The sequence below is a fragment of the Furipterus horrens genome, unplaced genomic scaffold (assembly GCF_987537825.1).
Source record: "Furipterus horrens unplaced genomic scaffold, mFurHor1.1.pri manual_scaffold_5, whole genome shotgun sequence".
NCBI lineage: Eukaryota > Metazoa > Chordata > Mammalia > Chiroptera > Furipteridae > Furipterus > Furipterus horrens.
This window is the reverse complement of record NW_028327175.1, coordinates 135825894-135851532: the sequence shown is the minus strand read 5'-3', so window position 1 is coordinate 135851532 and position 25639 is coordinate 135825894. Positions and strand designations below refer to the sequence as shown.

At 37.0% G+C, this 25639-nt stretch overlaps 1 protein-coding gene across 6 annotated transcripts in view; it reads left to right on the top strand.

Moving 5' to 3' along the window:
• Positions 1-25639, top strand: part of LCOR (ligand dependent nuclear receptor corepressor) — a 117878-nt gene that overhangs the window by 45627 nt on the left and 46612 nt on the right. For all 6 annotated transcript variants that reach the window (XM_090277910.1, XM_090277908.1, XM_090277911.1 and 3 more), the window contains 2 exons: positions 2772-2837; positions 3128-3207. Coding sequence is in view for 4 of the 6 variants with exons in the window: in XM_090277908.1 (XP_090134034.1) it covers positions 2772-2837; positions 3128-3207 (146 nt within the window). In the remaining 2 variants the exon portion in view is untranslated. The remainder of the gene's footprint in view (positions 1-2771; positions 2838-3127; positions 3208-25639) is intronic.

Sequence of the window (25639 nt, the reverse complement as noted above, 5' to 3'; positions counted from 1 at the left end):
AAGACCATCCATTCATATGGAAAAGCAGCTTGGGTGGGCCCATAAGTTGGGTGGGGCATTGTCTCTGGGGATTTCCAAGGCAGGTGAAACAGTGTTAGCCAGGTTGATGAAGTCTCAGATATGGCACCAGCTTGTCAGCTCTGTAGGGGAGGGTTTAGAAAAGAGACAATGGCCTGTGCTCACCTTGATGCAAGACACTTCAGTTTCTCCCTATATGCCACTGGTGCCTTTCAAACTGCTACCACACATTGATATTGTCAGTGGGAATTGAGTCTGAGTAGGTGAGTCCATGTGTGGGTTCTTTAAGAGGAACTTGGAGTTCCAGCAGTTTCTTCCACTGTTTCAATTCCTGCTGGTTTTTGTAGCCAGAAGTTGTGGGGACTTACCTTCCTGGCACTGGAGCCCTAGGCTGGGGACTTGGTGTGGGGCTGGGACTCCTTGCTCCCGAGATAACCCTCCCAAATTTTTGTCCACCACACATGTGTGAGAGACTAGCCTGTTCTGTGTCTTCTCCCCTCCTATTCATCTCAATGGATGTGGTTTCTTTAATTCCATAGTTGTCAGACTTCCATTCAACTTGATTTCTGGCGGTTCTGGCTGATGGTTGTTCTGTAATTTAGTTGTAATTTTGATGTGGTTGTGCAGAGGCGAGCCATGTCTGCCTATGCCACCATCTTGACCAGATATGGAAATGTTTTAATTATAGTAGGGAAATAATAAACATGCATAGATACTTCCCATTTTCTTCATCGGATAGTTTGATCTTGCTAATATTCTTAGAATAATTTTTATGGGAAGAACTAAGGAGAATTAAAAAACCGTTGTTCCTTAATTATAAATGGGAAATCTAGAATCTTGAAAATAGTGTAGTAAAATCAGCTCTTAACTATAGTGTAGATAGCACAAACTCTAGTTGTTTCACAACTTCTGTAGATATTCTATTGAAAATTATAGCTTTATACTAAGGACAAAGAAATCCCTAAAATTGCAACACTATTCTTTTTAATAAATTTTTTATTTATTGATTTTAGAGAGAGGAGGGAACAGAGAGGGGAAGAGAGGGAGATGAAGGAGAGAGAGAAAGAAGCAGAAATATTGATTTGTTCCAATTATTTATACATTCATTGGTTGATTCTTGTATGACCCCTGACTGGGATTGAACCCTCAACTTTGGCATATTGGGATGATGCTCTAACCAACTGATCTGTCTGGCCAGGGCACAATGTTATTCTTAGAACCAGATAAAATACTGTTTCCAGGGACCATCTTATCTGACCCCTTACTGTACAAACCTTTTATGGTGATTGGGTTTCTGGTGAGGAAATGATACCTGTGTGTGGACCTTATGTATCCCACTGGCTGTAGTGTTTTATTTTTAAAGATTTTATTTATTTATTTTTAGTGAGAGGGAAGAGAGGGAGAGAAACATCAATGTATAGTTGCCTCTCCTGTGCCCCCCAACTGGGAACTTGGCCCACAACCCAGGCATATGCCCTGACTGGGAATTGAACCGGTGACCCTTTGGTTCACAGACCAGCACTCAGTCCACTGAGCCACACCAGCCAGGGCTTATAGTATTTTAAATTAGTGTTTCACTCCCTTTTGAAAATAAAAGTACTTTTTAATAATTAAAAATATAAATCCTTAGGTGATGATAGATTATGTGACAAAATTCATAGTGCCTCTACTAGGAATTCAGTAACACTTTATATTTTCTCAGTTACAATAACATTTCTATGCATTTGAAAAGTAGTATGTATGCTAAATGCACAAGACATACTAACTTTCTGAAAGGTCATGCTTAAAGTACATATGAATTCATGTCCCTGTTGTACCGTTTGAGATCTCAGTGAGGTACACCACACATAGTGTGGGAATCACTGCTGTAATCCATTATTTCTGTCATGTTGTATAAAGGTACAGTCTAATTCCCTTCCTCTTTTTCTTCTTAATAACCCGTAGAAAACAATAAGATGACAAAGATATTTTTAATTGTTTTGTATTGTGTTGATCAGCAGTATTTGGTGAAATAAATCAAACTGTTTAGTGTGTGTTTCATTTTCTACTTTATACTGATACAACATGATAATATAAACATTTATGTACAGGTGTATTTGAATTTTTTCTTCTTCTTTTGTGTGTGTGTGTGTGTGCGTGTAATTAGTGGTTTCTAACTTCATAAAGGGACCAACCAGTAAGTAGTTACTGTGGCAAAGTGAAATAATCATCAAGGTGTTTTCCTGTTAAAATATTTAATGTTTTTTCCCCATAGTGATAGAGATGTTGTTTTCAGTGAGAATTTTCCTTCTTCAAGAAACTATTAGCTTGAAAATCTGTTGTCTTAGCTGATATTTAGAAACATGCTCTTTTGATTAACCCAGAATGTTGTGAAAATTTTGAAGCAGTTTGACTCTTATTGGGAAAGGCACCTTTTAAAATGGAGTTTGAATGTTTATATAAAGAAGTTATTTGGGATTTTGTAAGATGGTAAGAGAACCTGTGAGTTTCCATTCTTCATTGGTTATTTCTAGCATTGTCTGTTTTGTATTGTTCTTGAACATGCTCTGAATTTGTATTGAATGTTAATTATTGACAAAGCTGCATATTCCCCTTTTAGATATGTCATTGACACTCTTTCCTTAGCATCTCTTCAGTAATAATCTGGGTATCCTCGAGAATTGGAAATTAAGCACCACCATCTTTTTGTGTAACAGATTAATATCAAACTACTACAGGGAATATTGTAATAATGGATTTTTTCATCCTTTCAGGGTTTGAAAGTATTCTTGAAGGGCTGTTTGGACCTGCATTATTAAAAGATCTCAGTTTATTTAAAGGTATTCAAAATCTTTTTTTTTTGTATTTAAAAAAATCATCCTGGTGACATAATACCTTGGTGATTTAAGCCTCAGTCTCCTTCTTTTTATGTTTAGTTGGTAATGCAGATATATGTATGAATATGGTATATTAGTGAGCAGTTACTGTTAAGATTTTTAAAAGAAATGGGAACCTGTCTACTTCTTAGTGAGGATTTTTTGTTGTTATTAAAATAATATTTTGACAGTTTTGTTTATTTCCCGAAAAATCCTCATTTGTGATTAATTTGTTATTCTTACTATTTTTACAGACTGTGAACCCGAAAGCATTTCTGATTGGACTTTTGATGAAAATTGTCTGTTCTGTTGCTTGAGAAGAGATAAAGTAAAGGTAACCAAGAAACTCATGAAACTTGTCTAGTGTAGCACTTTGTAGTTTTTATGTTTTCAAAATTTGAGTACTTTGTTGGAGACAGAAAAAGAAGGTATGAATCTGTATTTACTTACAAAGGATTTGATAGTAACTTAGTTTGCAACTTAGTATTTTCAGTCTGTTGATTAGCCTATTGAGAATCTATATCCCAACATGCATTGCTTTTATTTATATAGTTCACTAGGCAGAATAATTAACTGGGTCTCAAAACTGTTTATTTAAATATAAAATGTATGATAATTCAAGTAATGTGAGTCATTTGTACAAAATGAACAGTAGCATGGATCTAGATCAAGTATTTACTAATTCGTGTATATTTATGATGGACTGGTTTATACTTAGTATTATAGGATGTTTCTTCATAATATTTTGAGCATGAAAATTGTTTATATTCAGTTGCAGAAATTGGCTGACCTTTGGGTTTGTGTTTTATTGTTCTGTGTTAAATAAACAGAATTTTGGTTTAGAAATCTTTGAATTGTTTGAAAATTTATTAATAATGGTTTTCTGTCTTATGTTTCTTTTCATGATACTTCTGTTCCCAGCTTTAAAGCTTTGGAAACATTTTGAATTCCTTCCTCTGTTTGTACATGTCTAACTTCAAATCATTAACCAGGTTCTATCTGTTGTCCCCTCATACCAAATTTTATTCTTTTTTCCTCATCTAGTTCAGACCTTTAGCATTGTTCTGAACTACTGAAAGAACATGATTGGTCTCACAGCTTTCTTCAATCTATTAAACACTGCTGCAAGGTTAAATAACTTCTGCCTGAACCTCACCACTAAAGTAGTGTGGAAATGTTATCCTATATCGAGTCTCCAGTGACTTTCTCATTGTCTTCTGGATTCATTAACCTAACACTCAGTGACTCAGTACCTTCCACCGTTCAGTCCATTTCTTATTCTAATGCTGTCCCATTGGTTTGCTGTGCATTTTTCTTTCAGCTAAACTGATGATCATTTGTATTAAACGAAATGCTTTTACTATTCTGACTACAGCATTGCATACTCATTATTCTCAATAGCTTGAAATTCCCTTGCTGTTCCTCTTAGCTTAAGCCCCTCCTTTCCTATCCAGGATACCTTTGCTCTTATAACCGTTTCAATCCTTCATACTGTTGTAGTATATATTACCTATACCAGTTATTTGTTAATTGATACTCTGCCTTATTTTGTTCATCCTTTTCTACGTTTGGATTTTGTATTCCTGACTACACTGTCAACCTCTGAAGACTGAACCATGTTGTATGCTTCTTTGTACCCTTGCATGTAACCACTGTATCACCATTTACCATTGTTGGCAAGTTGCATTAAAATCTGAAAGCAAGTTTAGGAGTTTCTTACTGTTCTTTTGTGGTATCTTTTTCTTACTAAATGAAAAAGTTGTTGTGACTATTCATGGTGGTCTGTTTTCATTGAATTAATGAGGAAAGTGTTTTGAAATTTAATGTGGTTTGAAAAAGAGAAACCAACAAATTAAGCAACTGCCAAAGAAATTAAAGTTTATCATTTTAAACTGTGTGTTTGCATTTCTGTTGGCATGTTATGACTATATTGAGCAAGTCACTTTTTTTTAATCCTCACCTTGAGGATATATGTATTTATTTAAGAGAGAAAGGAGGTGGGGGAGAAAAAGAGACATTGATGTGAGAGAGAAACATTGCTTGGCTTCCGTGCACTCCCCAACTGGGTATTGAACCCGCAACCTTTTGGTGTACGGGATTATGCTTCATCCAACTGAGTGACCTGGCCAGGGCAAGCAGATCATTTAGTAGAATAGAAGAAGCGACTATTAATTACCTTTTTTTCAGGGTAAGATTGGGTAGAAAGCTTTTCTATGTTCAATAGTTGAGTACAGTACTTCTTCTAATTGAGTTTGCCATTGCTATGTGAGAGTAGAATATTGTGTGAATATTTTTAGAAGAAAATACAAGAATAGCAAGACATGGTGGACTAGTGTAGCATTTGAAACAGCTGTTTTTACTATTTGTAGTTCTACAAGTTTTAGTTTTCTAATGAGAGTATTTCCATTTGACAACACATGTAGTTCTGGGAAAGCTGTTTTTCTCTATTAGACATTTCACTGACTGTACTTTGGTGTTTATGTTTTTCAGAGACAACTGTAATGTCTGTAATAGAAAATAGGAAAAGAGCGAGCCTAGAAAAAGTAAATTGTCAAGTATATTTCTTTAGTTGTATTAGATTTAAAGTGATTATGCTGGAATCTACAGACACTTGAACATCTCATCTGAGAAGGACTAGACTCCACTGGGTTGAGGCTTGCATTTTAAAGCTGGTTTAGGATTCCAAAAACTTAAGGAAATATCTGGAGAGTATGGTAATAGCCAATAGGTGGCAGCAGAGCATAATGTTGGAATCTCGAGTTTGAGGTTGGCAGAGTGAGAAATCTAGATAATGTTTCGAAAAGCTGTTAGAAATATTTTATGTTTGTAAAAGAGGGGAGGTCATATTTTTTCATCTTTTGAATTTTCAGTGGATACTGAAGCTGATAAAATAGATAAAATAAATATATTACTTATATTTACCTTTTAAAATATGTAGGTGAAAAGTACACAGTAGTTTCTTTGGATAATAGAACAGGGGTTCACCTAGAGATTAGTAAAGCAATTGTTAATCTATACTTCAGGGTCCTACAACAGTTAGAAAATACAGTTGACCCTTGAACAACACGGGTTGAATTGTGTGGGTCTACTTATACGTGTATTTTTTTCAGTAAATATCTGTACTGTTTTTGATCTATGGTTGGGAGTCTGTCTACTGACTATATGCATTAGATTTATACTAGTTTATATAGAGAGCTTAAGCATCTGTGGATTTTGGTATTCTCCTTGGAGGCAGGGGGGTACTAGAATCAATACCCCACTGACATCAAAGGACAATTTAAGTTTTGGGGGAGTCAGAAGTTATACATGGGTTTTGACTGTGCCAGTGAGTCGGCAGCCCTAAACCCTGTGTTGTTCAAAGGTCAGCTGTATAACTTGTAAGGGAAAGGCAACTAACATTTTTTGAGCATCTGCTGTGTGCCCGTTACTTGTATTTGTTCCCATTTAATTCTCACAAAAGCCCTATAAAGTTGGTTAAAGACATCTCAGTTTTATAAGTAAATAGGAAGGGTAAAAGAGACAAAGTTATGGACAAAGTCAAATAGCTGGCATTTGATCCATGTTTTTAGAATAGATGTATTTTGACAACAAAGTTAAGGGCAGGAATTTGGCAAGTGGAGAGCAAGAATTAGGTAGGACTTTCTAATTTGTAAATCTTTTGAAATTCACCAGTTGTCCCAGTAATGTCATTTTTCTGGTTCAGGATCCTATCTAGCTCACACTTTGTATTTAGTTGTCATGTCTCCTTAATTTCCTTTAGTCTGGAATGGTTCTGTTTTTCTTTTGCCTTTCATAATGTTAACACTTGGTTGAAAATTACTCGCAAAAGGATTTCTAGAATGTCCCTCTATTTAGGTTTGTCTGATGATTACTCATTGTTAAACGCAAGTTATGCGTTTTTGGCAAGTATGCCACAGAATTGATGTCATATCATCCTTAGTGCGTCATATCAGGAAGCCCATAGTGATGTTTACTTTGATCACTTAGTTAAGGTGGTGTCTGCCAGTTTTCTCTGATGTAAGATTGCTGGGGTTTTTTTCCCCCTGCTTTATTTATTAGGGACCCTGTGAAGAGGTACTTCGAGATTTTGTAAATATCTTTTAGTCATCATACTAGTTTCTCATCCATCATACAATAATTTTAGCATCCATTGATGAATCTTGCTTGAAAAACTTCCTACTGTGGTAATGATGATTAATGATGATTTTCTATTTTTGTCTGATGGTTTTCTATTTCTGTTATTTCTTCTACCTCTATTAATTTCAATTCTACTGTAGGGAGAAACTTCCCATTCTCCTCCACTTATTTTTTTTGTTTACCGGTGTAGACTCATGGATTTGTATTTCATTCTATTCAGTACAATCATTGTTTATTTTTTAGTTGAAATTGTCCTAGATTTGGCTCTTGAAAGCCTTTTCAAGTTGGCTCCTTATCTTTTTTCATGCTTCTATAATGTTTTTTAGCACTCCTTTCACCAAAAATGTTTCAGGCTTTTAAAAAATATTTAACCTTCATTGTGTTTTCCATTAACATTTAGTCTCCTTATACCCTCTCTCCTGAAGCAATCACCACAGTGATATATCTATGTCCGTGAGTCCTTTTTCTTTTTTGCTCAGTCCCTTCATCCCCTAACCTACCCACCATTGTCTGTCGTCCTGCTCTCCATCTATGAGTCTCTCCCAATTTTCCTTGTTTATTTTTCCTGTCCTTACCCTGAATTTCTTCAAGGAATCTTACTTAATTTTTATATCTGGAGAATTATATAAGAAAGCAAGGTTTGGGCACTAGGTATATTCATTGGTACTAGATCATCACTGCTTCTAAGCCTACTCAGTTGTCTGAGCTAGGAAATGTGTATGTTCACTTAAATATACATAATAGTATACATCTATAGTTCTTTCTGTATTTATTAAAAACCATCTTATGAGGCTTTTATTAACTGCAGGATGGTCTTGATAATACAAAAAGCCGATCCAGAGCGGTGAAAAGGTGTGTTGCAGAGATAGGAAGAATAAAAAATTACTGTCAGTATTAATATCCCTAATGCATCGATTTGTGATGTGGCTCTTCTTGTGATTGGCTGATACAGAGTAGAAATAGTTGTTGTAAAGTGCAAGGATAGTTTATTAATTAATGATAATGGTGGATAGGATGTTTTGTCAAAACATAAAATGTTTATGTTCTTAAAAAGTTTATTATAAGACTGTTAATAGTAAGTTTTGTATTTGACTAGCATATTAGGAGAATGTTTTAAGAAGTTAGGACTTGAGCTGTATTTTTGAAGAATACATAGTTCTGGATAGGCAGAGATGAGAGGGACACATCCTGGCTAGAGCAGAGCATTTATTTTTAGAAGTAACCAGTGATAAAGCTGGAGCCAGATTATAGATATTTTTTTAAAAATATATTTTCTATTGTTAGCTTTTATTATTATTATTATTTTTAGATTTTATTTATTTTCAGACCGAGGGGAAGAGAGGGAGAAAGAGAGGGAAACATCAATGTGTGGTTGCCTCTCACGCGCCTCCAACTGGGGACCTGGCGTGCAACCTAGGCATGTGCCCTGACTGGGAATTGAACCAGCGACACTTGGTTCGCAGGCCGACGCTCAATCCACTGAGCCACAGCAGCCAGGGCCCAGATTATAGATATTCTTCGAGGCCCAGCTAGCTCAGGAATCATAGTTATATGATTATATATTATTAATGGTTATATCTAGATCCTTTTTATGTTTATCATTAGTCTATCGTGTTGTATTTACTGTGAATGTTTCATAATTTCTATTTTGTGAGTATACGTTAATTAGAAGTTTAGAGCTATCCTTTTAACACACTAATTACTATTTTTGCATGTTGAAATCTTATAGTAAGACCAGATGCTAAATCTAATTATTATTTTGTTAATGTATTCTACAACATATATTTTATATTCAGTATATTAGTTTGGACGTATCCAATATTCCTTGATATGACTTGTCTGACATATGCCCCAGAGTACCACAGATCAGTAGGTATTCACAGCACCTACTATATAAAAGGAACTGTGAAAGAAAAATACATCAATATAGTTTCTGTCTACTAGGAATGAGAAAGAAAAAACAAATAGATGATTAAAAGATATTTATTTATGAGAATTAAATAGATATAGAGTAAAATGGATACCACAAGTTAGTGCATGATTATTAAATTTTAACTAATTTCTCAGTTAATTATACAAATAAGTTACAAGACCTAACCTTGTTGTATCTTCAGAGGCTTTTTTATTTATATTATTTTAAGATATTAAGGAAAACGACTTGACAATAAATCAGTGCTCAGTCTGAGTTTCTACTAAATAGAAAGGTTTTTTGTTTGTTTTTTACTCCGAATCAGTGGATTTTTCTCTAAAAAACAAACAAACACAGATTTAGATAAATGGATGATTAACTGTTCGATTTTATGTGGTCAGAGTTAACCAATAGACCAACCACTGGAACATGGATTAAATATCTGGTTCTGTGGAGGCCAGAGAATATATCAGAGAAGGAAAACACAGATCCTTCCTTGCTTATGGAATGCTGTTGAGACCATGGTAGCTAATGTAATGAAAGGGGCTTTAAATTAGGGAGGTTTACTCATCCATCCTACCTGTCCAGAACCAAGTCTCTGATGTCGGCAGGAAGCATTGAGAGTAAAATCCCCTCCCTTATTCTCATATATATTGTTTTAAGAGGTAATGTAAGAAATTACAAGTACTAAGCGATGGGGAGTGCAGTGGATGATGCTGGAGTTGCTTAATCTAGGAAGATGGAACTCAGACTGAACCTTAAAAGGAACTGTGTTTTAGAAAGATTGATTTGGTACTCATTTTTAGGAAGTAATGGAGAGGAATTTATAGTGAGAAAATTACAGGAGGAATTTGTAATAATCCAGAAAATGAGGCTGAGCTAGAGCCATGGCTGTGGAAATAAATAAGGAGGGTATACACTTAGAGAACCCAGAATCTAGATTTATCAAAACTTAGTGATGACATGACTATATAAATAAGGGAGAGGGAAGTGATACTGACATTAGGCTTTCCAATCCAGGATGACTTAGCATGGTGAAGAGAAGTTAAGGAGTAAGAAGGGGAAAGGTGTAGTGGCCAGTTTTTATGTTGGGGATAATGAGGTTATTAGCTGGAAGCTGTTTGTGGTAGAAGTGAACATATAATTGGACATTTTGGGTTGTGGAAATTGAGTTGAAATAGAGATCTAAGCTGAGTTCATATTTGGAGGGTTTTTCTGAATACATGTGGTGACTAGAATATTCAAGCAGATGAAGTCTTGAGTGAGTGGTAAAGCACAAAATACTGAGTTTGAAAGACCTTAAGTTTAGAAATAGGATGACAGTAAATGAATTGCATATCTTGGATCAGATGTCTTCCTGGCCCCGTACTGTGTGATGTGTAAGGGGATGAGTTTTCATGTTTGTTGTGCTAATGTGGACTCCTATGCCTTTTCCAAAAATGGGTCCTAATTGGGTTGAGCAAGTAGCTCAGACATACTTTGACAGGCTTTGAGAAAATAGCTTCTCAGGAATACGGTTATGGGAGGAGCCACACTATAAGTCTGACAGGGTTCAAGAATAAGAGGGTATTGTGGATATAGAGATGAATATAGGCAGACTACTAGTTTGAAAAGTTGTCACTGACAGGAATGATGAAGAAAATAGAATCACAGAAAGTGAGCATTTGGTCTAAGTGAAGATTTGGGGGGCAGGCGGAGGCAGGGGAAACTTACATAAAGTTTATACTCTTGGAAGAAAAGAAGCTGGAGAAGAAGAAATTAAAGCTATTAAAAGGAGGGAACAGTAGAAAATGGCCGGATTGTAAGAGAACCAACAAGAAATTAGTTATTGATCAGCTATAAGAGATTCCTATTGAAATTAGAATACAGTATTCCCTCACTTATTGCGGGTATTATGCTCTAGATGCCCCTTCCCACACACTTATAAACCGTCCCAGTCCCTCATTAACCTTTCCCACTCCCTTATTAACCTTCTCCACACTTTTATAAACACTACTTATGTTCTTAAACATATTCTACACTCTTAAACCTATGTAACTTTAACAACATACATATACAGTACCACAAAATCCTGTAATGTAACAAAAAATCCATGATAAATAATTAAATATATTTTTTAAATCCTGTGATATAGTGAGGCCATAATAAGTGAACCGTGATGTAGAGAGGGACTACTGGTACAGTCATCGGTAACTATAGGAGTTTGAGTTTGCCAGAAATAGTGAAGCAAGAGTGCCTACTTATAAGGACCATGGCTAACTGACCTGCATAAAACAGTGAGAAACTCTCAGATATGAAGATGGTGTTTAAAAAAATCAAAATCATAAGGGGGAACAGGCTATCCTGACTACTCTGCTCAGTTGAATTGCTGCTTAGACTTCTCTAGTTACCAACCACAAAAAGATAGTTTCAAGAAATATAATAAGATGGCTTCATCCAACAGTGTGTTTTTTTGTTATTATTTTTTCTTTTTTTTTGAATTGAAATATAATTGACATACCATAGTTTCAGATGTACAACGTAATGATTCAATATTTATGTATATTGCAGAATAATTACCACACTAAGTGTAGTTAACATCCATCACCACACATACAGTTCTTTTTTAAAAAAATATGCTTCATTGATTATGCTGTTACAGTTGTCCCAATTTCTTTTCCCTTTGTTCCCCTCCACCCAGTGACACCCCTCCCTCCAGTTGTCCCCACTTAGTCCATGCCATTTAGTTGTGCATACAGTTCTTCTCAACATCTTGTATTCTTTCTCAGTGCTGGAGGGAGGCAGAGCGTGTCAGTCTAGGCCTCCATCTTGGCCGGAAGTCTCCTGTCTACAATTCTTTTTATGATGAGAACTTTTAAAGTTTAATCTCTTAGTACCTTTCAGATATACAACAGTGTTAACTGTAGTCACCATGCTGTATATTACATCCCCTGGATTTACTTATTTTATAACTGAAAAGTATGCTTTGAAGATTACCCTCACCCATTTTATACTCCCACCACAGAAGCCACCAGTTAATTCTCTGCATCTGTGAGTGGGTCTGTTTGGTTTTAGGTTCCATATGCAAATGAGATCATATGTTTTTTGTCTTTCTCTGTATGACTTAATTTATCTTAGATGATGTCCTTAAGGTTCATCCATGTTACAAATGGTGAGATTTCTTTCTTTTTCATGGCTAAATAATATTTCTCTCTGTGTGTGTGTGTAGATGGATAGACCATATTTTGCTTTTCTTTTCACCTTTCTGTGGACACTTAGATCACTTAACATATTTTAGCTATTATAAAGAATGCTACAGTGAACATGGCAGAGAGGGTTCATAAATCTTTTCAAGTTAAGTTTTTGTTTCCTTCAGATAAATACACAGAAGTGGAATTGCTGGGTCATATGGCATTTCTGTTTTTAATTTTTGAGAAACCTCCATATTCTTTTTCATAACGACTGCAGTAATTTACATTCTCATCAACAGTTCATAAGGGTTCCCTTTTCCTCATGTCCTAGTCAACACTTGTTACTTCTTGTCTTTTTTATAATAACCATTCTTACAGGTGTGAGGTGATCTCTTTTTGGTTTTGATTTGCATTTCTTTGATGATGAGTAATGTTGAGTATCTTGTACATATTGGACATTGTGTGTTATCTTTGGGAAATTGTGTATTCAGATCACCCATTTTCTAATTTAATTTTAATTTTTAAGTTTTTATTTATTTTTAGAGAGAGGGGAAGGAAGGGAGAAGGAGAGAAAGAGAAACATTGATCGTACACCCCCAACTGGGGACTGGCCTGCAACCCAGACATGTGCCCTGGCCAGGAATTGAACTGACAACATCCTGGTTCACAGGCTGGTGCTCAACCACTAGTCACACCAGCCAAAACCCATTTTTCTGTTTTTTAACCTGATGGTTATTGGGTTGTATAAGTTTTTTAAATATATTTTGGATATTAATCTCTTATCAGATACATGATTGCAAATATTTTCTCTCATTTGGTAGGTTTTCATTTTGTTGATGGTTTTATTTGCTGTTCAGAAGTCTTTTTTTCTATTGTTGCCTTTGCTTTGGGTTTCAAATCCAAAAAATCATGGCCACGACCAATGTCAAGGGGCTTACCGCCTATGTTTTCTTCTAGGAGATTTTCTTATGTTCAAGTCTTAAATTCATTTTGAATTAATTTTCATGTATGGTGTAAGATAATGGCCCAGTTTCATTCTTTTGCATGTAGCTTTCCAGTATTTTTTAACATTATTCATTGAAGAGACCCTCCTGGCTCCTTTGTCACAAATTAATTGACTATATATGCCTGGGTCTATTTGTGGGTTCCCTATTCTGTTCCATTGATCTATGTGTCTTGTTTTTATGCCATTTCCATAGTGTTTTGATTACAATAGCTTGAAATAAGGAGGTTTGATGTCTCTAACTTTTTTCTTTCTCAAAATGTGTGTGTGTGTGTGTGTTTTAAGATTTTACTTATTTATTTTTAGAGAGAGGGGAAGGGAGGGACCAAGAGAGGGACAGAAGAAACATTAATGTGTGGTTGCCTCTCGCATGCCCCCAATTGGGGACCTGGCCTGCAACCCAGGCATGTGCCCTGACTGGGAATTGAATCAGCAACTCTTTGGTTCACAGGCCAACGCTCAGTCCACTGAGCCACACCAGCCAGGATTCAAAATGTGTTTTTAAGTAGGGGAAAGTTGCTAAATACAGTCTAGATTTTTTAAAGATTTTATTTTTGTCCATGTCATTTATGTTTTGTCCATATAAAATACAAAATTTCTTTGTCCGTGCCATTCTGAATAGGTAGACATTGAGCTACTTTTCAATGCTTTGATTTTTTATAAAATCTGTTTTTGAAATCTTGCTTGAGGAGATATTTTTCAGCTTTATTGAGAAGGAGATTCTTATAATTAATCAAAATCCTATAAAAGTTTAGAAATTCCTAGTTATAAAAAAATTTGTTAGAATCTCATTATATTGCGTTCTTCAGTGTTTTATTTGAATATCTTGAATTAAGTCAGTCTTTCATTTTTTCCTGGCCATGGATATAGCTCTCACTTCTTTTTTCTTTCATTTCTAAATATGAACTATTTGCACATTAGGCTGTGTTTCTCTGTTCGTTCCCTTCTATTAGAGCATATTTTTTCCTCTTTCTTCCCCTGATTTTTTATTAGGTTCCTCTCCTTTTTGAAATTGTTTGCATTTATCCATAGATTATGCCTTTTTTGTATTTTAAAAAATACATAACATAAAATTTACTGTCTTAAACCATTTTTAAGTGTACAGTTCCTTTTATCTTGTAAAATTGAAACTCTGAACTCTAAACTACTCCCCATGTCCCCTTCCTTTAGGCCGCAACAACTACTATTTTGCTTTTTGTGCCTATGAGTTGACTGCTCTGGGTACTATGTATAAGTAGAATCATACAGTATTTGTTATTCTGTGGCTTATTTCACTTAGCATAATGTCCTCAAGGTTTAGTCATGTTGTAAGATCTCAGAATTTCCTTTTTATAAGGAAGAATAATATTTCATTGTATAAAGCATATTTTATTTTCATCCAATAATGGACAACTGGGTTACTTCCACCTTTTGTAGATAATGCTCTTATGAATATTGGTGTACAAATATTTCTTTTTTTAAATTACATTTTATTGGTTATATTGTTACAATAATTCCATTTTTTTCCCCTTTGCTCCCCTCTACCCAGCACCACCCCCCCCAGCAATCCCCCACCAAATCCATGCCCATGGTTCGTACATACAAGCTCTCCCGCTTCACCCTTTCATATATTCTTCTTCTTCTTTTTTTAAATAAATAAATGATTAATTAATTATTTTAACAATAAAAAATAATCCCTCCTTCTCAGATATTAAGACCCTTTATAATCTTATAAAGGACAATGGGCGAAGGTCTCAGGCTCCTCTAACTGCTTCAAGCTGGACATGGTCGTCGTCCTACCTACCCTTGGGTCCAGAAAACCCTAATAAGAGTGGGGTTGTGGAGGGGAGGGTGGCCTTCCCACATGGGGAAGGATTGTGCAGACTCCAGGTCAGTTGGCTGTCCCCGGACAACGGCGTGCTTGCTTTAACAGGCTGGCATCCTTGTTGTGTTCGGTCAAGTTGTGATGTAGTCGGTGTACAAATATTTCTTCAAGACCATACTTTCAATTCTTTTGGGCATACACCCATTAAGTGGAAATGCTAGATCATAAAATAGTTCTATTTTTAATTTTTTGAGGGACCATTAAACTTTTCACATCAGCTGCACTATTTTACATTCCTACCAACAGTTCATACTTTATCCACATCTCTGCCAACATTTGACCATTTATTTTTCTGTTTTTTGTTTTTATAGACAGCCTAATAGGTACGAGGTATATCTCATTGTGGTTTTCATGTGTATTCTTTTTTAAACATATTTTAAATTTATTTTTAGAGAGTGAGAGAAACATTAACACTCAAGAAAGCTACATCCATCAATCATTGCCTCTTGTACGCCCCCAACTGGGGACCTGGCCCACAACACAGGCATGTGCCCTGACCAGGAATAGAACCTACAACCTTTTGGTCTGCAGGCTGATGCTCAATCCACTGAGCCACACTAGCCAGGGCCAATATTTAAGTCTTGATGTATATTCAGGCTTCAAACCTTTGTTATTTTCTTAATCGTTAACTTGATGTTCTGCTTTAAAAAATTGAAGGTAGCATTGCTATACAAAAATTACATTGAGCACAATTTATATTTTGTTAATGTAAAAAGCAGTCGTTTACATGGAGTAAGAAGGTTTGTTTTTAGTTAACTGACCTTAAAGAGTATGACCAGTTAAAATGGTGGATCCATTTTTCCTAACACTTCCTAGCATTTAAATCAATGAGTTGCATATTGTCTGTTCTATTTAGTTCATTGCTTGAAATGTCACTAAGCCATGGGTAGTGGACTCGACTGTAATTGTAGGCCCATGATCTACTCAGGTAGGCCTTTCTAACAGTTATACAATAAAACCTGCATGCATACACATACTTCTGATTCCCAGATTTTCTATATCATAGGATATGAATTTTTAAATATCATTTAAATAAATCCAGGCACAGGGTGGGCATGGTCTTGAATTTAGGCAGGAATGGCTCTAAAATGTCACTCATAAGTTTTGTATTACACTCCTGAAATCTAGGCCATCTTACTTTTCTTAAGTGAAACTTGTCAATATTTATTTCATTTCCTTTTTCATGAGGTGTTCTCTCTCTGAAAAAGAAAATAATCAACTATGTAAGCATCCTCTCCCATTTTCTTTCCTAATATTTGTCACTCATAATGTTAATTTTTATTTTTTGTTTAAAGTTTAATTTTATTAACTGTTTATTGCCCTAAGGACTAACTTCCATGCTGCCATAATTTTTGTTGCATTATCCAATGATCCCTTTGTGATTTCTGGAACCACTAGAGCTACTTTTGTATTAAAGTTCTTAAGAGAGCTTTAATAATGCTCTCAGGGGTCAGCTAACAATAGCCTGTCCCCAAATCCAGCTCACAGCATGTTTCTATAATATCCATAAACTTATAAAAACCTCTTTTTCAAGAAAAGGAGAGATGCAACAGAGACTATATGCATATATGGGCTGCAAAGCCTAAAATATTTACTATTTCGTGCTTGACAGAAAATTTCTTACTCTGTTTTGGCTATCTTCATCAGGTCGTTGAGATATTAACTTCCGCATCCTACTTATTCTCTTTGCTCTTCTTCCTCATACTGTGTATCAGAGCAACCCATAACCTAAGCAAATATAATTGAATGGCAAGACAGCTGGGATGATGGAGGAGACAATGGAAGAGAGACAGGGAGATCTGGCTTGTGGGAGAAAAGTAGGGTTCAGCCCTTATCTACCATACTGTGAGAAACGCTCACAATGAAAACTGGGACACAGGACTTGAGCAGTAAGGCAAGGCGTTTATTCACGAGTCTGCAGAGCCCGGCGCACCCTCAGCCAGGAGAATGTGTGCGCCTAGTAGACAAAGATGGCTGGTTTTATAGTCTTAGCTTCCCCACCCCGAAATTGCCACCCTAAAGTGAAATTGCTTAGCTTCCTGGCCCTAAAGTAAGAGTGATCAGCTTCCCCGCCCTAACACGATTAGCTCCCCCCTCCCCTCTCCTTCTTCCTTGTTTCTCCATTACTGGTTACTCCGGAGTTAAAATCTTCCTCGACCATCTAAATGCCCGTATTGTGATTTGTGAATATGCCAATGCTGTCAACTCCCCTCTCAGAGACCCTTTAATTACATTTGCCCTTTGTTATTGCTGATTTTGTACTGGTTTGGGAGTCACTATTTACTTGTTTCCTACAATACCTTTTCTAGCTTTTTTACTTTGAAATAATTTCACACTTACTGAAAAATTATAAGAAGAGTACAAAAACTTTTATGTACCCTTCACCTAAATTCACCAATTAACCTTTTGCCAAATTTGCCTTATCATTCATTCTCTCTCATAGGTACTACAAATAGCATACACATTTTTCTGAACCATATGAGAATAAGTTATACATGTCATACCCCTCATACCTCTTTATTCTTAAATATTTCCACGTATATTTTCCTGTTTCCTAAGAATAAGGGTATTCACATTCTTAACTATACAGTATCATTAGCAAAAATCAGGAAAGTTAACTTACTATCTAATCTACAAATTTCATTCAAATTTTATCTGTTGTCCCAAAGACTTTTTGTTTTTTACCCCCTCCTTTAGTTCAAAATCCAATTTAAGATTATTCATTGAATTTGATTTCACTACTTTTTAGTATCCTTTAATCTAAAATGATTCCTCAGCCTTTTAAAATTTATTTACTTATTTATAATGACATTGACATTTTTGGAAGAGTACAGGACATTTGTTTTGTAGAATGCCTCTCAGTTTAAGTTTTGTGATGTTTTCTTTGTGATTAAATTTAGGTCATGATATTTTAGCAGGAATGTTAAATAAGTAATTTGTATCCTTGTCAGTGCATCACATCATGAAGCACCCAGTATCAATTAAGTAGGTGATATTAACTGTTGGGCAACCATCAACCTCCTTATCTTGAGTTATATATAAGAGTATAGCAAAAATTGTGAAATGCCATCAATTTGTGGCCACTGACAGTATGTATATTCAGAATACTATGCAAAGAAGTGCATGGCAGATAAAAAATACTGTTTTTTTTCTAATGCTCAACATCACCAGCCATCAGAGAGGTGCAAATTAAAAGCACAATGAAATACCACCTCACACTGGTCAGAATGGCCATCATCAACAAATCAACAAACAACATGTGCTGTCAGGGATGTGGAAAAAAAGGGAACCCTAGTGCACTGCTGGTGGGAATGCAGACTGGTGCAGTCACTATGGAAAACAATACAGAATTTCCTCAAAAAACTAAAAATGGAACTACCTTTTGATCCAGCAATTCCATTGCTAGGAGTATACCCAAAGAATCCTGAAACACCAATTCAAAAGAACCTATGCACCCCTATGTTCATAGCAGCACTATTTACAATAGCCAAGTGCTAGAAACAGCCTAAGTGCTTGTCAGTAGATGAGTGCATCAAAAAACTGTGGTACATTTACACAATGGAATACTATGCAGCAGAAAGAAAGAAGGAACTCCTGCCATTTGCGACAACATGGATGGAACTGGAGAGTATTATGCTTAGTGAAGTAAGCCTGGTGGTGAAAGACAAATACCACATGATCTCACCTAATACAGGAAACTAAATGAACAAAAGAAACAAAGAAGCGAAATAGAACCAGAAGCATGGAAACAAGGAACAGACTGACAATGACCAGGGGACTGGGGAGGAGGAAAAGAGGGGAGAGCAAAGGAAGGGTCTAGTCAAGGAACTATTATCAATGATCCATGGACATGGACAACAAGGCGGGGATTGATTGGGGGGGCAGGGTAACGGGGAGCAATTGGAGGAAATATGGGACAACTGTAATAGAAAAACAATTAAAAAAATACTGTTTTATAAACCCAAAAATATGCTTGCTTGAGGAAAAAGATACCACATGAGGTTTTGAAAAGTGTCATATTTCTTGAAATGTAAGCAAAGATCATTTCTTTGATTTCAAGTGGTTAATTCAAGAGTCGAAATTTAGTGATACATTCAGCATCTAGTATCTTAATACCCTGAGCCTATTTTTTAATGACTTCTTTATTGAGTTAATATTTATTTATATGCAATAAAATTCATCCATTTAAGAGTACAGATTAGGACTTATGGTCAAGATGGAGGCATAGGTAGACACTCTTTACCTCCTTGCACAAGCATAAGGATCACAACTAACCTCAAAGCAAAAAACACCCAGAACTGCCAGAAAATCGAACTGTATGGAAGTCCAGAACCAAGGATATAAAGAAACTATACTCATTCAGACTGGTAGGAGGGGTAGAGATGGGGAGCTGGGGCAGAGAGGATACGGTGTGGCAGCAGCGAGGCGGCAGAATAGGCAGTCCCACAGTCATGTGTGGTGGATAAAGATCAGGGGGATACCTTGTGAGTGAGCAGTCCCAGCCTGAGGCCAGACTGCACATCCCAAGGTTCCAGCACCAGGAAAAATCAAGCCTCATAACTGCTGGCTGTAGAAAACCAGTGGGGGTTGGGACGGCGGAAGAAACTGCCATCTTCTCAGGACAGTCCGCTTACAGGGACCACAGGGACTGGGGACATACACAAACCCACCCACTCTGGGAACCACTACCAGGGCAGCAGCTGGTGGGGTACCAGTTACATAAGGGAACTGAGTGAAGTGATTGGAAACGGGGCAAGTGCCAGGCAAGCCTTCAGAAGTTAGACAGCAGTGACATTGTTCCTCTCTGACCCCCCTTAACCCCTCCATGGAACCACAAAGTGATGAAGCGGGTTGCCCACACCCTGGCGAATACCCAAGGCTCTGTCCCATAAAACTTAATGGGTGTGCTAAGGCAAGGGGTCAGAGCTGCTCTACCTAGTACACAGAAACAAACACAGGGAGGCTGCCAGATTGAGGAGACAAAGAAATACAACCCAAATGAAGCAACAGAACAGAAACCCAGAAAAAGAGCTAAGTGAAGCAGAGGCAGCCAACCTATCAGATGAAGAGTTCAAAATACTGGTAATCAGAATGCTCAGAGATCGAAATCATAGGGTTACCAGAAGGAGAAGAGAAAGAGCAAGAAATTGAAAACTTATCTGAAAAAATAATGAAGGAAAACATCCTTAATTTGGTGGAGGAAATAGACATACAAGTCCAGGAAGCACAGAGAGTCCCAAATAAGTTGAACCCAAAGAGGACTACACCAAGACACATCATAATTAAAATGCCAAAGATTAAAGGTAAAGAGAGAATCTTAAAAGCAGCAAGAGAAAAGCAGAAAGTTACCTACAAAGGGGTGCCTATAAGACTATCAGCTGATTTCTCAGAAGAAACTTTGCAGGCAAGAAGGGACGGACAAGAAGTATTCAAAGTGATGAAAAACAAGGACCTACAACCTAGATTACTCTATCCAGCAAAGCCATCATTTAGAATGGAAGGGCAGATAAAGTGCTTCTCCGACAAGGTAAAGCTAAAGGAGTTAATCATCACCAAGCCCTTATTATATGAAATGTTAAAGAGACTTATTTAAGAAAAGGAAGATGTCAAACACCCAAGAAAATCTCATATTTTCTTCTAGTTTAGTAGTGTTTACTATATTTTGATATCTAATTTATTTCTAGTTAACTTTTCTATGTGGTGTGAGTTAAGTGTTGAGGTGTATTTTAATCCATAAGATAATCTATTTGTTCTGGCACCATTTGCTGAAAGGGCCTTCCTTCCCTCATTTTATTACTTTGGCATCTTTGTTAAGTCAGTTGACCGTACACTGTATGTCTGTCCTAATACCAATAACAAGGTGTCTTGATTATTGTATCTTTATATCCAGAAATCAAGTAGTATGAATCTCAAACTTGTTTGGCTAACCTGCATTCTTGACCTTTCTATAAAAATTTTAAATCAACTTAGGAATTCTTCAAAAAGAATTATGATTAGAATTGCTTGAATTGATTGATGAATTTAGAGAGAATGGCTACGTTAACAATATTGAGTCTTCCAATTTCTGATTATGGTTTATCTCATCTTTATGTCTTTTTTAAGTTCTTTCAGCAGTGTTATGTAGTGTCTTTTCCCTTCAGTCTGGATAATTTCCTTTAGCATTTCTAGTATTACAGAGAGGTAACTACTTTATAGAGAAAAGTATAAACTCTGTATTTGAAAACATCTTTTGGATATTTGTTTTATTGCCAATCCCAACATGATCATAAAGAATGATAGAAGAGTACGTAAAATGGATTATATAGATAGAGATAACCAAAAGCTTACTAAAGAATTTGAGGTCTTTTCTATTGAAGAATATTTGATCTCATTCGGTATTATATCTCCTTCTCTGCTTAGGATGATGGATCATTACTTCTCTTTACCTCTGCTTCTTTCTACCACCCTCACAGTTCCCTTAAAAGATAATACCTTAAAAGGATAGGAAAACTGACACAAACTCTTGATGCTGCCAGAGAAGTGAAGATAGATGATGTCCAGTTTCCCCTGAAAACTGTATACAAAATCAAGTTTTACACTCTCTCTTTATTTTTACCAGTGCTAGTGGTTAGCAAATAAATGAAATATGCTTTTCATAATAACAAAAATGTAAAATAAATGTATGGGAACTATCGTCGTCGGCAGCCGTCCGTCTCGAGAGACGTTGGTGTAGCTTCTTAAGAGTGTATCTGCACCGCCGAGAATGGCTGTGCAGTCCGACTCGGGAGTGACACGGTATCTGTCTCCTCCCGTGTTGAATCGACATCTTGCGATGACGCTGGAGTGTCCTCTCCAGTGAAACTGAAGCTACAGAGCCTGGGCAGGGTGATATGGAGGGTCTGCTGTTGCCCATGCAGCAGACCCCCCCCTCTCTTCGCAGCTGAAGGGTCCAAGGGAAAGACGGAGTCAATACAGCTTGGCTTCAGGTGCGCCGCAGGAGTTGCCGGTGTTGACTACAACGTCGAACCGCCTTAGGGACTCCGGCTCCGGATTTTCTGTCGGGGTTTACTCCCTTAGCCTTTCCCCTGAAGAGGTATGCCGCAAGGCAGCGGAGGTTTTTTGGAGTCAGAGTTTTCCTTCTCTGATGTGCCCTGACTGGAAGATCGAACCAGCGACACTTAGCTCGCAGGCCGACGCTCAATCCACTGAGCCAAACCAGCCAGGGTATGGGAACTATATATATTGAATAAAAAGGTATTTTAATTGAGATTTATTATAGCCCACTTCGATAAATATAAAGCAATTCCTACAAGAGAAGACTGGATATTTTTAAGGAATTATTCCTGAATTACTTTGTAAGTATAAATCTATTTAGATTTTTTTAAAAAAACTACCATCTCTTTGGGTAGCTGGTGGTGGTAGGAATAGAATTGACTAGGTGATTTTTAGTGCAGTCTGAAAGAATAAAGCTACAATGGTCAGGACATTTTGGAAAATATAAATAACAAGTGGGGATTTGCCTTCCCAAATACTAAGACTTATTTTAAATATAAAATACAGTAGTCCCTCTCTGTATTGCGGTTCACTTATTGTGGCTTCACTGTATCGCAGGATTTTAAAAAATATTATATTTAATTATTTATCGTGGATTTTTCGCTCTATCACGGGATTTTGTACTGTATATGTGTTTATATGCATAGTATTTATGATTTTAATGATTTTTGCCTAAAAGTTTTCAAAAAATATATGTGATTCTAACATTAAAGGAATATTAAAGCGAAATAAAATACTGCACACTGTTTACAGTATGTATATCTTTTTGTGGACGAACACATACATTACACTGAAAATGAGATGTACGCTCGAGCTCATTTGCCTACATGAGATTGTGCACGGCACACGATTGGCCAATTGATGAAAGGCAACCAACCAGAGCATTGTCTTGTGTATCCTGGGCACTGATTGGCTCAGTAACCATAGCATCAGTCTGTCTGCTATCCTGCACTGTGTGCATATGTTCAGCATCTCACCTTGTCCACTTCACTCCTACCTCTTATCGCTATGCGTAGTTCTGCTCTGCAGTGTTGTGTTTTGTGAAATTTTCCTTAAAGACTGAATTTATTGCAAGCCCTACGATGCCACCCAAACGTTCTGCATCTTCTAAGGATTCTGGCAGTGAACCCAAGTGCCAGAGGAAGATGCTTACCATAAAAGAGAAGGTGGAACTTCTCGATGAGTTGAAAGAAGGAAGAAGCTATGCATCTGTTGGCCGCCATTACAGGATCAACGAGTCTACGGTTTGCTATATAAAGAAGGACAAGAAGAATATCAGGTCTACGGCATCAGTGACTTTCAACAAAACAGCAAAGAGGGTGGTTACTTCCTGCAATAAGATCATTGTGAAGATGGAGTCTGCATTAGCTGTGTGGATAAATGATTGCAGGAAAAAGAGTATCGCTGGATACAAACACCATCCAGATGAAGGCCAAGAAACTGTATGATTGTTTAGCAGCAAAAAGGGATGATCACGACAGTGATGAGCATGAAGAAGAGGACGACGACGCTAAAGCAGGACCTTCAAGTGCTTCTCCAACCAGACCAACCCCATTCAGTGCCAGCAAGGGCTGGTTTGACAAATTTCAGAAACACTTTGGACTCAAGAGCGTTTCTCTGCACGGAGAGGCTGCTTCTATGGATAAAGCTGGAGCCGAGGAGTACATGAATAACATGTTCAAAGACATCATCGAGGAAGAAGGCTATATATAAGCCTGAACAAATTTTCAACATGGATGAAATGGGCTTATTCTGGAAACGGATGCCGTCTTGCACTTTTATTATGAAGGAAGAAGCAAAAGCCCCTGGTTTCAAGTCCCAAAAAAGATAGGGTAACTTTAATCATGTGTAGCAATGGCGGGTTTTATGATAAAGCCAGGGCTTATTTATAACTCCAAGAACCCAAAGGCCCTAAAAAACAAAAATAAGAATGTGTTGCCTATGTACTGGATGCACAACCCTAAGGCTTAAATCACGAAACTCCTCACGACTGATTGGTTTCATCAATGTTTTATCCCAGAGGTTAAGGTTTATCTGGCAGCAAATGGCCTTGATTTCAAAGTGCTTATGATAATGGGCAATGCTGGAGGCCATGCTGTCGATCTGATGTATGATGGCGTCCAGATAGACTTCTTGCCGCCGAACACCACATCAGTCACTCAGCCAGCGGATCAAGGCATTATTCGCGCTTTTAAGGCGCTCTACACCCGAAATGCCCTGCAAAACCTCGTTGAAGCTATGGACTCTGATGAAGACTTCTCGCTAAAGGTGTACTGGCGTGAGTACACAATTGCATCGTGTCTCCAAAATATTCAAAAGGCCATAAAGGAGATGAAGAGTGAGACTTTGAATGCCGGCTGGAAAAATATTGTGGCCAGAAGTGGTCCATGATTACAAGGGATTCTCTCCTGATGAAATCCATCACTCTGTGGTGGATAAGGCCGTGAAGCTGGCAAAAATACTGGGAGGAGAGGGCTTCAGTGACATGACTAGTGAAGACATAAATACCCTGATCGATGTGCACTCTCAGCCACTGATGGACAAAGACCTGCAGGAGCTGACTAAGTAAGGAAGTGAAGGAGAGAATGAGGAACAAGACAAACAACAGGTTGAAGAAGAGGAGGTTGGCCTAACACTTGATCGTCTTGCAACCATGGTCAGAATGGCCAAAGAAATACAACGAGTGACTGAAGAACGCGACCCCCATATGGTTCATTCGTTACAGTTTGCAAATTCAATCGACAGTGCCGTGTCAGTTTACAAAAACCTTCTCTATCAGAAGAAGAAGCAGCACCAGCAACTCCCCATAACTATGTTCATCACTCGAACAAAAGTTGGTTACGCCTACGCCTTTAGTGGAAGTAGAAGTTACGGACGAGGCCAAAGATACTACTGCACCACCTGAAGAAGTGCCTGGTGAAGTGGTGCCTTTAGAAGAGCTGTAATGCTCTTCTTTGCTGTGCAGTATATTCATCTTATCTTCATCACCTTTATCGTCATCAGTACTGCACAGCTAATTCATCATCTTCATTGTTCAAGATGACGTATACTTCACTGGTGAGTTCCCATATAAAATTTTACAGTACTGTATATGTATGTTGTTAAAGTTATGTAGGTTTAAGAGTGTAGAATATGTTTAAGAACATAAGTAGTGTTTATAAGAGTGTGGAAAAGGTTAATAAGAGAGTGGGAAGGGTTAATAAGGGACGGAGAACAGTTTATAAGTGTGTGGGAAGGGTTTATAAAGCCTTAAAATATATATAAATACTAAAATAAATGTAAGATTTCTACTTCATGGATTTTCAACTATTGTGGGGGGGGTTAAATACTAAAATAAATGTAAGGTTCCTACTTCACAGATTTTCACCTATTGTGGGGCACGGGGTGTCTAGAACGTAATACCCGTGATAAGTGAGGGAATACTGTAATTTTTAAAGTACGATACTGATGATGTTTTTTTCAGTTCTTTATTAAGGAAAGACTTTTAAAAAACATAATGACTATTTCCTACTCCAGAGCTACAAAATCAAAGCTCTGGGAGTATGTTCCAGATATATATGCTTTCAGGCTATGTTCCAGATATATATGCTTTCAGGCTCATAGTAGATTTCTCATAGGATAGGAATCACCTCTGGCTAAGAATCAAACCAG